This window comes from Phyllostomus discolor, chromosome 10 (genome assembly GCF_004126475.2).
Source record: "Phyllostomus discolor isolate MPI-MPIP mPhyDis1 chromosome 10, mPhyDis1.pri.v3, whole genome shotgun sequence".
NCBI lineage: Eukaryota > Metazoa > Chordata > Mammalia > Chiroptera > Phyllostomidae > Phyllostomus > Phyllostomus discolor.
Genome location: NC_040912.2, coordinates 38,068,184 through 38,081,968, shown reverse-complemented (window position 1 = coordinate 38,081,968; position 13,785 = coordinate 38,068,184). Strand labels below are relative to the sequence as shown.

Below are 13,785 nucleotides of genomic sequence, written 5' to 3'. Positions count from 1 at the left end.
TCTGGTTTTAAAGTTTACTATTAGTTGAAACTGCTTAATAGAGGGTATAAAACGTATCTGCTGTCAAACCCCATCTAGCCACTTTATAGGTGTCTTGTGCCAAACATGAAATTTTATTTCCCAGTATTGGAAAAGGAAGCAGCCCAAATCACCTTGAAATTTTTTCTTATGTGCTGAAATGAGGAAACTATATTCAAAACCTTTTGGTAGATAGGTTTTCCCAACAACCTGTGTATTTCAGAGATAGTAGTTACCCTTGTATATAAAAGTTTGGGAAGTGCAGTAGAAAATATTTATGTTTAAAAAAACTCCATGTAATTAGTATGCATTCTTTATAAAGCAGCATAATGGAAAATGCCAGGAAAAATCCAATAAGGGGAGTTAAATGTACTGTGAGAAGAAGAATTTATAGCATAGTTATGAGAAGTAAATAACCTCAATAAAGAAAGTCACAGCTCTTGAATTAAAGTGGTGTTGTGGATATTTTGAGAAAATTTACCAGGCCTAATATGGCCTGTTGATTTTTATGTATATTGTTAATTAATTGATTAAGAAATTAATTTATGTTGGCTTGAATAATCCTCCTTGTCAATAAGCACTAAATATTTTTGAGTGGACTTCCATTTTAAAGCTGATTTCCTGAAATGCCTACTGTTTTTTTTCTCTAGTCATACATTCAGTCCTTGACTCACAGCACTTCCTTCATTCTCTTTTTCTTTTCACAAACTTATACAACTTTTTTCAAAGAATGTCTAAGATAAAACCCAAACCGTGGAGTTAAATATTCTTTGTGGACTTTGTGTGGTTGCATACCAAATGAACTATGTAATACTTACTTGTCATCATCATTTCTCAATGGAATATTAAAATAAATAATCAAACAAATCCCTACTGAGAAACATACCACACATTAAAGCTGCTTTGGGCACAATTTTACATACAGCTTTTTGAGGAAGATCTATCCTTTATTTCAGCATGCAATTTAAGTAAGTATAGGCTGCATGTTCAAACAAAGCTGGTTTCTTCTCTTTTGTTTAAGACAACTTTCCAATTTCTGTGTGTGCACTTAAGGAAGTCACCCACATGTAATCACTAGGCCATCTGTGAAAAGGAAAATTATGTGTGCTAAATTTGCTGCATTTCTTTAGGTCTTAAATTTTTGCTAAAATGCTCCATAAATGGATCAAATGGACTAAAATTGTCTACATTTGAAAAGCAATGGAGGAGATAATCATGCTGTAGTGATTTTATTCTTAATTGAGAAGGGATCGGTGATATGTAGTAATAAATACTAGAGAATACTGAGAAAATAAACTTTTATAGTTGATGTAGTAGTCAATATGACTAGTTCTATTTTGTTGAGTAGAAAAACAATTTTAAAAAGGAAAACACTAGAAAACTATGGACTTTTGACACACAAAATGATAATCTAAATATACAAGAGCATTATGCTAAGTTAAATAAGCAAGGAGGTGAAAGACAAATAGCATATGATCTCACCTATAAGAGGAACCTAATCTACAAAACAAACAAGTAAGCAAAACATAACCAGAGTCATTGAAATAAAGAACAAACTGACAGTAACCAGAGGGGAGAGAGAAGGGGAAGGGTCATCAAGAAACATGTATATTAGACCAACATACAAAGTCAAATGGGGGTAGGATTGAGGGTGGGAGGTGGGGGTGAATGGGGCAGAGGAAAATGGTGGGGAGGAAATGGAGACAAGTGTACTTGAATAACAATAAAAAGAAAAGAAAAGAAAATTCTAGATTTATTCTTAAGATTTCAACCAGAAATTTTTATACTTGAAAAGCTTTATTATTATTTTTGTTGTATTATCAAATAATTACCTTCTATAATTTATAAAATAGTAAACAAAAATTACATAATTTGTACATGATTATATAGAAAAATACATTATTAATAGGGTAACAAACAAGTATCTTTTGTATTTTAGGTTGTTGGTATACTCAAAAGTTAAGAAAAAAATTGTTTAATGATATATTTTATTAAACTCCAGTATACAAGCAGTAAAAAATATGGAAAAATTATCTTTCAATACAAACTAAAGTTTTCTCCTTTATCTGCCTATTTCTATCTTTCTATTTCTATCTTTTCAAAATCTGACTACGCATTCACTACCCATCTTCAATACTGAAGGAAAAAGGTAAAGAAGAAAAACTGGAAAGAAAAATGGTTTAGAGGAAATGATAGAAACAGTATGCAAATGTTTTGTTTTATTTAAAAAAGATTGGAAGATGTAAAGTTGAAACAGATGGATATAGAAGGCCTTCATCAACTCAAGGTGCCTCAGCAGGGCAGCTGCCAACTGTACCACCAGTTAGACTGACTGTACTGAAGTTTCCTAATAGTGAGAGTGTGACAAACCTTGGAACTACAATGAACAAGACAATCATTTATTTCTTTTGATTTGTCAAAATTCGTCATTTAAACATATCTTCATGAAAAGAAACAAAGGACATTTCTTTCAAAATAAAAATTTTAAAGTTCTAGTGAGGATGTGTAGTATTGAGCTGGTAACTTGAAAGAGACTATTAAACCACTTTGAGTTAAAAGAATCATAGTCTAGATAGTGCAATCATCAAAGCAGCATTTAGTGTTTTCTCATTTTTCAAAGTAGTTTATGATCAATAATGGAATATATTGGCATATGGTAAATAACATGCCATCTGATTGATAATCTATAGAAAATTCACTCTTTCATTCATTATTCTCTACCCACCTATTAAAAGAGATGCTGTCAGCAGTTTAGGGTCATATGGACTTTTCCCACGGCCGTTTTCAAAATGTGAATCTTCCAGCTTAAAAATATTGTCCTGTAGATAAGAAAGAGAAGGACTGCATTTATTTATGATAAGAAGTATTTTTAATGTGACAGTTTATCAGAGGGAGATTGAGTATTCATTCCCATCATCAAGGAGTATATTTATGTAAACTTCAGATATAGAAATATAACCAAGTGAATTAAAATCTAGGTAGTACTAGCCAAAAATCTACTAAACTCAGTGATTTTTAGTAATGTTTAGCATGTTGCAAGTAATAACGTACAAATGAACTCTGAAGACAAGACATGTCATGAAAAGAGTGGAGGGATCATTTTATTACATAGGTATGCCAAGGGCTATGTTAATAGTTCTTGAAAGAAATAATTTTAAATTTAAATGACTCTTTTTATTCCTTCACAAAAAGAAGAGAAACATTCCACTATATTTAATTTCTAGAATAAAATACACTGTTTTACTTTTCTTTATGTTTCACAAGGAATTGCTAAACAGCTGTAGCAGTCCCATTCCCCCTTCTTGCCATTACTACAAGCTTGTTACTTACATGCCCCTAAGCATTGTAAATTACTCACATTGGAAGGTAGAAGGTACCTGAAGGTATGAAGGTAGAAGGTATGTGAGGGGAGGTATGCCTGGAGGTAGTATCATTAGAACAGCTAACACATAGCCAACACATTTTTATCACTGGGCAGTCTGCTCAGTTGACTCAAGTACCCAGAAACTCAAATGCATGTTAGTCCAGAAATATGTTTCGAGGGAGAAAGTACTCCAGAAAGCACTGCAACAAAATCTTTTATGAGGAGGCAACTAACTCGTGCCTGAGACCCTGCCCTCAGAATGTGTGTAGCTACTGCAACTTCTATGTGACAGTAAAACTAAGTGGGGGCTGGGTATTTCTGAGCACTCTTTCAGAACGAGGTGCACTAGGGAATAAATTAGGTCAGAATATGCATGCTCTTTCCAGGAGCACATTAACTTGTCCAGAGGCTGAAATGAAATAGCTTCTTTGGCAATTTCTCTACTATTCATATAAAAAAAGTATTTTCTATCTTCTTAGAATAGTAAATGATGTTCATTTTATGGCCAATGGAACATTTTATTTAAAATTTAATATTTCTGATGGAGCTAATGGCAGAGTTTCAAATTATTACTCTTAAAATTCATTTGAGTTAGAGAAGAAGAGTGAAATAAAGAGGAAACCAGAAGTGTTCTCTTTTTATTACCGTGACTAGGAATTACTGATTTTATTCTTTCCTCACATTGATTCTGTATTTAGTAATTAGTCGTCCCTTAGCAACAATGACTTCTGCAGCTGGGTTCTAAAATTGACCCTGTGTGATATTTACAGGGTTTCTCAGAATTGTGCTAAGTTGTAGTAGCAAGAAGAGTGATGGGGGGAGGGGGGGGCAGGGCCAGAGAGGCCAAAGGTTAGCTCTGGTGCTTTGGTCTCCACTTGATACCTTTGAGCCTCTGGCTCCAAAACATCAGTGCTGGTAATTGACTTGTTCATTGTGAAAACATTTTTTAGAAAATGAAATAAAACCTTTTAAATCAGCAAAATATAAATAAATACAATTTATTTTTATTTTAGTAATACTGCTTATATCACCATTATAACAAATAAATATAAAAATTAACTACACATTACCATTATTGTAAGTTTTCCTAGTATAATTTGAAAGAATTAGCACTTAAAGACAATTATATAAGTCATAAACTTACAAACTTGTTTAGAAATACAAATTTATCACCGGCACTTGGATATTAAGATTATAATATGAAACTTATTGGTGTACACTAAGAAAAAGCATAGACAAACCTCTTAAATATTTCAATGTAATTTGATAAAAATTAGAAAGCAATACAAAAGAAATATGTTTAGAAAAAGATATATACTCTACTACCACAAGTCATAAGAGTATTATTTAAGCTTGTATATATGATTATCACAACTTAGAGGTAGCAGCAGGGAAAAGTGGTGGTGTGGTTGAAAATGTTGTTATATATATTATAAATGTCTTGTCCTCATATGACATTTTCCAATACTGACAAAGATGGAGGAGATATCCCTCAAAGTATGAGACACTTGATTACTGGGATCATATGTCCAAATTAATAAGACAATGCCAAGTTGGATGAAAAGTACTTCCAACCTCATGTTTAGTATTTGATGTACAAAGTAAAGGATTAGACTTCACAGGAAGAGAGGTTAAGCATATCAGTTATGGTTCAACAGAAGATGAAAATCTATCCTTCGTCATGGTGTCAGACAATATGTTCAAAGCTGGCCTGCTTTTCCTTTCCTCATTTTTCCTCTTTAAATGTAATTCTTACCCAAATTTCTAGGTATCTACCATTCAATTCTTCTGCATTCTTATATGATTCTATTGAAGGGTAAAAAACTGAATTTCCTTTTCAGCCTAGTGAGTTGGGGGCCTGGAATAAAGAAATTTGGTTTCTGAATAAGGAAGTAAAAAAGACATTTTTTACATACAAATGTCTGTAGTGTAAAATTCATACCCATTACACATAGTAATGGGGTTCAAGGGTGTTGAAATCAGACAAAGCTGGTGTTATCCTTGGCTCTGCATTTTATTAGCTCCAGGCCTCAGGCAATGCTTATACCTTTCTCAACTCAGATTCCTCATCTGTAAATGGAGGATAAAAAAATCTCATAGGGATAATGAGAAGATTTGCTGTAATAAACTATATAAAATAATACTTATTGTGCCCTTAATAATATTAATTAATTTCCTACATCTACTGTTCTGTTTATAACTGGCAAAATAAAGCCAGTCTTTCCTATACTGATCCATCTATGTTGTGCCACAGTGGAAATACCTGCCTATCTTTTCATCAGTGGGAATTGGAACATATGTTTGAAATACATGTCCATCTTTGAACACTGAAAATACTTTGAAAATTATTCTTTGCTATAGCTAGACAGGTGTCTAGTTCAAAAGCTATCTTGAAAAAACACTGTTAAATAATATATGTAAAAATTCTCAACAAGACTGCCTTTCTGATATGTCTGATAAATTTAATGTGATTGATACAAAGAGATACAAATATTGCTTTTTCTGTTATCTTATGAGTGAGATCTATTAGGTGAAGATGTTAACCTATTATAAAAAAACTTAAAAGAACTATGTCAATATAATAGATTATTAGCATCCTATGTTGTCATATGTAACATGTCATGTAGAAAACTCTCCAATTGTACTTGCTAGGCCATTTGAAATTTTATTGCTACTAGATGACTTTTTTGTTTTAAAGAATGTGAAATAGATCACATATGCAAATAGTAAACCAAAAAATCCTAAGAACAATGTACACAATTAAACTGCATAGTTTATAAGTCTTACCTGGGTTGAAACAATTTTTAGTTTTAGTAATACGTGACCAAGAATCTAGCTGCATGGATTCTAATTGCTTTAGCAGATACTATGAGCATATCATTTAAGTTATTATGCCATATTTTATTACATGATTGCATCAGTTTTCAGCAACTAGTTTTAGCTTTCAAGACCACTCTTTCCCCTCTGTCTTTTGGATTTCCTGAATGTTATTAGACTGTGGTGAGGTAAGGCATTAGAGGAAATAATAACTGTGCTAATGTCTAATCCAAAATCTTATAAATTATAAACCAAGGATGACATCATGGAACTATATTTCCTAAATCTCAATCTTGTCCAAGTAATAAATTTAGATAGCAATGTTGTAATTTTATTTGTTTTATGTAATGATTAAAACATAAAGGATATTTGCAAAAGAGAAAAGAATACAAAATCTTACATCTAAGTGATGGAACTTCCATTTTTGGTGGGGAATGAATATAATTGTATCAAAATCAATACTTAGTATTTAAAAGTATACACCATTATCTCTTTTTCACCTTTTTTTCTCCCATCATGCTCTTCACAAAAGGCTCCTTGTTTGCCAGTTATACTGAATCAGGTACTCCCTGGTCATGCCACACTTTGTCTAGTCTTTGCAGAAAACTCTTTCTCCTTCTCACTCACCCTCGGCTCTCAACCCCAGGTGAACTTCCTTTCCTTTAAGAGTAAGTTCAAAAGTCACTTCCTGGAGAAATCTTCAGAGATCCATGCAGATATAATTTATTAGTTTCTTTTGTGCATGTCCTAATTAACAATAGTGTACAGGCAGTGACTAAACTGGGTAAAACTATTGGTTTTGGCAGAGAAGGGATGCAATAGGATCTCACAGGAAATATTGTGGCATACTGTATTTTGCCCAAAGGAGATCTTTTTGTGGATCCAAATTCATCTGCAATTTATTTTTCCTAAAAAGGTGACACTATAATCTATGTTATGTAACACTATAGTCACGAGCCGCATATGGCTATTTAATTTACTTAGTCAACATTGAAATTACCATTCCTTGGTTACACCAGCTACATTTCAGGTGCTCAATAGTCACAGTGGCTTGTAAGTGCAACACTGTGTAGATTCAGGCATTTCCGCTGTCGAGGAAGTTCCTTGGACAACAAAGCTCCAGCCCCAGACTCCTATTCCCTAAGCAGGAAGGAGTAGAATCAGAAATCAAAGTGCCTCCAGGGAGAGAAAGCTTGTCCTCAGATCACAATCACAGCAGGAAAAGTCCATGAATTATATGAGGAATTACACTAAATACACTGGTTGAGCCATTGATTTCCATGAATCAGGGTTATGCTAAGTAACATTTAATGGCTGTGCAGATGAACAAATAAGTGTTCTATATTTTCTTGTATGTCGTTCTGTTTTAATTTGAATCACTTTTCCCTAATCTATGCAGGTACAATTTTTACCCATAATTTAAAGTTTAGGTTATGATATCCAGTCCACTAGATTTTCATTGATTTTCTCCAGCAAAAAAAAAATGTTTTATCCCTAGAACTTTATACCAACCTGTTCATACTCTTGATCATTGTTACCTTCAACCTTGATATTCAATAATGCAAGTGTTCTGTGTTTCCTACTAAATTATTTTGAGGTAAGAGATAAATCTTATTCTCTACATTTCTATTAATACTAAGCTACAGCCTTGCCTGAAACAAATCACAACAGAAGAATCAATGAAAAAGTGAATGAATAGATGAGTGACTGTGTGACTGAATGTAAGAGGCTCGATAGAAAAACTGTATTTGAGGAATAATGAGGACACAGCCATGGCTTCTAGGAGCAAATAATTTAAGGATATCATACACGTATGAAAATAATTTTGCAACACAAGTAATATTCTATAAAATTCAAATATTAAACCAAGTTTTCAAGAGAGTTAGGAAATGTGATATTCTAACTTTTTGTGCTATGTATTATTATTAATACACTATTTACTTAGTATATACTTCAAAGATGAGTTTACTCTTACTATAAAAGATAAAGAAATAAAGTCTAAAGACAAAGGGTATATCCTTACAATGTGTTTAGATTTATATCCTTGTTTCTTTTCAATTTTCATGGGACCCTGTAGTTCTTCACTTAGTATTGATATTAAGCTTATTAATAAACTATTCCTCTCAACAGAGCAATCTGCATCAAAAGGTAAAGTTATCACAACATTCCTTTGTAAAAATTCAAAAATCTTTCTGATCAATGTAATGTCATCTCTCCTGTGTATCCTATCATTCAGTCATAACTGCGTTACCTTATGAATTTTTACTTCTAATGCCTTTGGGAAATAAGCAAGTGTGAGAGCAAACTGGAGATGCTGTTGGAGCTTGCCAAATGTAATTTTCTACTTATCAGAATGCATGATTACTTATTGGTATTTTCATCTTTGTACTTATTTTAGAACTTTCTAATTTATACATTTTCTGAAACACTAATATAGTTGTTAGTTGATTCTGTAAATACATACTGAGCTGTGACTCTAAGAAATATGTTTGGAATATGAAAGTGAAATGTCTAGTGGTTTAACTCAAGGAGCATAAAAGAACTCACAACACAATTATATAATGATAGTAAATATGATATTATAATTTTTATAAAGTCTTTGGTAGCTATTACACTTAACACTGAACGCATACAAAATACTAATGATGTAAGACTTCATGCACATTATTTCACTTTGCATTCAAGCAACCCTCCTATTTTACCAGTTTTATGGATGAAAAATTGAGACATTTTAAATATAATATTTCAAGTCGTAAAGCTGATAAGTGATGGAGTAATAATTTAAGAATAGAACTGTATCTTCTAAATCTTTGTTTTTAGCCATAAAAAGGTAGCTTACCATAAATATTATGAGAGATATACCCTAAAAGGGTAGAAACTGGAAACCATAGGAGTTAAAAAATGTGGAAGTGTACTTCTCTATTTCAGTATATGAAAAGAGGCTTTATTTGATTTAGTTCTTGAAAAATGTATTTTGGTGGGAGATGAGCATGCCTGAGGCTGTGCATGTGTGTGCCTGGTGGGGGGCACTGCACTAGAGGAGCTCATGGAGAGAGGGCAGAGAAAAACAGGGAGGCAGATCACTCTATCTGGAGGAAACAGGATGAACAAAAGCCCTTTGAGAAATAAAATTCATATTTAAGATATAACACAAAATTGAAGTTAGACAGTGAGGAATATATATGTGTGTTAAGAGATAAGGCTGAATATAAATGTGGAATCAAGCTGTGGAAAGGTTTCTGTGCCAGAAGAAGCAATTTAGTCTGTGTTCACAAGGTGTCAGTGACACAGTGATAATTTTAGTTGGAGAACAATAGCATCAGGGGGTGCAATATTATGATGAGCGTGACAGTGATGCGTAGGATGATTTAGAGACACACAAGTCTGGTAGCAGGGAGAAAACTATTGCCACAAACTGGAGAGGGAAAGGAACTTGGACTTTTTACATGGTTTAAAGGAATTTTTTATGTTGTGACTTGGTCAAATCATTTAGCTCCATTGTAGCTCAGGTTTCTTAACTTTGGTTACATCAGAATCCCCTTTAATATTTTAGCAAATCTATGAATTTTTTCCTCATGAAAATTGAAGCTCAACATACATACAGTACATAAGCAATCTTTAGTGTTTATTGACTTCATGTAGTCACGGTAAGAGGTTCCAAATTAGTTCTCCTCCAGGGACCTATTCATTTCTAGCATGATGTGATTCTATCTTCCTGTCCCTCTGACCTTGAGCATTTGCTTCTGTTATTCACTGTCCCCGTCCTTGAACATAAATATACATGATGAATCAAGTGATTAACCAGATTTTTAGAAGCCATTTTTTAATTTCCATTCTCCACGTACTACTATTTGGACTTTATTTATTTTTATAAGTTCAGGCACTAAACCAGTCCAATCCCTCTGCAGTTCTAATCATTGAAACTTGGGTTTCCTGGCCTGAATGGAATCTGCTTATTTTTCATAGTTGTCTCAAAATTGAGAGCTATTAAGAGTCCTTGGCTCTTCAAAAGACTAAAGGAGCAATTATGAATAATAAACTTCAAAAAATTATTGTCAGAAGTAGTTATTTCACAATATACATTGTGGGAAGATACAAAGGAAATGTAACCTGGTCTTTGTCAGGGAGCACTGAGAAATTTAAAAAGCAATGCTGTAAGAATAAAGCAAGTATAATTTTCTACCCTGATTATAATGCATTAGCCCTGTCTTATGTTTAAATAAGATTTCAGCCATATCATATTAAAATTTTACCTTTTCTACAATAAAACAAAGGAAAAATTCTGGGTGGAAAGGGAAAAAATCAACAGTAAATCACTGTTGATTGAAAAAAAGGAACTTGGTAAAAAGTAAGTTCAAGGAAAAGGCATAACTGTCAAGGATTTTAGACCTGAGTATATTAACAATAATTTCCTTTCACATTAACTAATAGTTCTGAGTATTTTATATGTACAATAATACAATAATTGGTTTTAAATGCAAAATGTCATTGTTTGAAGTGGAAATATTTTGAAGCAATAATGGCAATTATTATATTTAATAGTTGCCACTTTATTTTTAAATATATTCTTAGGAAAAAAGTTTCCTCAGTAAGTACAGCTACAAAGCCCACTATATAATAGTTGTTTTGAAAAAATGTATTTTATCTGTAAAGTTAAAATAATAAAATAATAATAAAATAAAGAAAATAATAAAATAATAAAAATACTCCAGTTGTATAAAATATGACCCAGTTTAATATTCATGCTACATACAATCAATCTCTAGTTACATCTATATAGAACTTTAAATTAAATACAATTTTTGTTTCTAAAGAATTCTTATGACCCAAAATGGAAGTAAGAATAATACCATCAGGGTAGACAACATTCTCATAAAGTTCATAAATAGTTTGAACTTAAGTAGAGATGGTTGGCCTCTGGCTTCATTGATTTCAGTTTCTAGTGTTTCTGTTCAAGCATTGCTCTAGAATAGTGCAAATCATACCTCTGAAATTGGTCTCCAGAGGTCATATGGCTTTTCTGTGACCCAGAACTTTCTCGTTATTTGATCTTTAAGGTAGATGTGGTAAAAATATTATTGTTTATGAATTATGAAACCTAGATCCTGTGACCCATTATGCCAATTATTGATTGTATGTTTTAAAACAGTTTTTAAAATCTCTGGTGTCAATATTCTTATTCATGAAATGGAAACACACCACAGAATTACCTCTAGAATTAAATAACAATGTATATTAACAGAGAAACACACTTAAACCACATAGAAATTTAGTTAATCAGCATTTTAGTTATCATAAGTACACTATCAATGGTACATCTTTGCTATGGTAGCATGCTGATAATTCATTGTCTATAATAATAATAACTAATATCTCATAAGCAATCATCATGTAAGCATACTCTCCTAAGTGTTTTGTCAGTATTTACATTTTTTTATCCTTACACTGGTTCTTGAAGTAAGGAGATTATCCAAATTTTGTAGATGAAGTAACAAAGAGAGAGAAAAAAGGACCTGCCTGACGTCACACGGCTTATAGTATAGCAGATCCAGGTCATCTGTTTCCAGGAACTATAAATATAGAGGAATTATAAAAACCTAATTTTTTGTATGTTTCATTTGCACAACCATGTTACTTTGTTGACAACCATCACATATAAAGTATTGTTATACCTAAAATCTATTAACTTTGCATTTGCATTGACCATGAGAGATAACACTGTATTTCATATAGTCTTCATATTATAGGATAAATAAAAACAAGTAGGAGGAATTAACCAATTTCTAACTTTATTGGCAGAAAAATATGTGAAGTCATTTTGTTTTCAGGTGTATGTAAAGTTAGTATCACTTTATTCAGTGTCCTCATAGTAACAGTACGTACATACAGTCCTTACAGCTGGATTACATAGGATTTGCCCTCTAAATTTAAGAGACATGGACTTATCTGGGTTCCCCAACAAACACCAGTGACCCAATTCATCTGCTTTTTGTCATCATTAAAATTAATGGTATAAACCAAGTAAAAGAGAAAGCACATGTGTTCATACTTCAAGCAGATTGTATTTTTAATAAGAGCTTAATTTGAGTTTATGCAGATATCACAAACCTGTCACAGTATAATTATTCAGCTATAAATGCCTGTTAACTCCCCAGGTACATAACAATGAGAGAAAAAAAATCTATCTTGGCTTGAGTGAGAAACTCCAGAACACGGACAGTTCACTCTCCAGTGTTTCGCCCCCGTGAGACTCGGTAGAGTAAGCTCAGTCCAAGAGCAGATCTTCAGTCCAATGAAAAACACAAGTGGAACAATTCACTTGATCTTTTCACTTGAATTTTGTCTTATATATTTAAAACATAGTAACTTTTATTTGCCATCTTATAATTTCAGAAAGCATCAGAATGCTTTTCAATCTTCAATTTTGAAAGGACAGCTATTACCTTTTTACAAATTCCTTTTATAAAGGTTTTGTCACATCCATGATTAGACAACACAGGGAATTTTATCAGTCTAAATATAAATATGTTGATACATACAGCATATGTATTGTAAAAGAATTGGAATCTAATTATATGGTTTCTTTACATTTTACGATTTTTTGATACATGCCATCTGGAGAGTAATGAGGTCAAAGGGCTAACACTTTATTTAGACAAGGCTTCGTCGGAGCAAAGCCTTGTCACTCCAGTCTTGTCATAATCAGATGATGTAAATGTGTAATTTTCTTTCAGCAAGTTAGCAAATTAAAAAAAATAATTCTTATTTAGGTAAAGGTATTGAAGAAAATAGACAATCCTGTTTTGGAGAATAATGTCGGCTTTAGAATGATTACTAAGTTTCCATATAGTTTATCTTAATAATTTTGCTCTTGGAAATAAATACAAATGCAAAGGAAAAAATGTAAAGCAAGAAAAGGTTCATTATGGCATTTAGAATTCTGGAAAAATATTTAAATGCTAATAAGAAAGGGACAGTAAATTATGACACATCTACAGAATTGCATAGGACATAGGTATTAAAATAGATGTTTATATCACATAGGTTATAATATATTTATCCCAGTATGCAATAGAGATGGGGTGCAGCAGCCCTGTGATTACCAAAATCTGAGGATGCCCAGGTGCCTTAGTGGGCCCTCCATATCCATGGGTTCCGTATTCCCGGATTCAACCAATTGCATATTCAACAAACTACCAACTTAGAGGGCTGGCTCTTCCTAGAATTGTTACTTCTGTTAAATCATTGGAAGCAATATGGAGTAATGTAACAACTATGTAAGATGAATAAGAAAAACTTGAAGGAAATGCATTAATTTTTTTCTTTAGCTTATGTTATATGGGTATTTTTTCTATTTATATTGTTTTTCTCTATTTTAATATTTTATATAATGATCATATAACACATATTTAAAAACAGGGTCTCTATATCCTACTATTTAAGTAAATATTTAAATTGTCAGGGCATGGGCTGACTCTGGCCCCAGATGTGCCTTCTATGGGACTTAGTACTTTTATTCCTCATCCTTTTTGCATTTCTTTCTTCATCTTATCATGTCACATACACGGCCACTGTGGACATTTGAG

At 32.4% G+C, this 13,785-nt stretch overlaps 1 protein-coding gene across 2 annotated transcripts in view; it reads right to left on the bottom strand.

Moving 5' to 3' along the window:
- SEMA3A (semaphorin 3A) overlaps positions 1–13,785 on the bottom strand; it is a 313,391-nt gene that overhangs the window by 84,617 nt on the left and 214,989 nt on the right. For both annotated transcript variants that reach the window (XM_028525425.2, XM_036010674.1), the window contains exon 6: positions 2,744–2,837. In XM_028525425.2, coding sequence (XP_028381226.1) covers positions 2,744–2,837 — 94 coding nt within the window. The remainder of the gene's footprint in view (positions 1–2,743; positions 2,838–13,785) is intronic.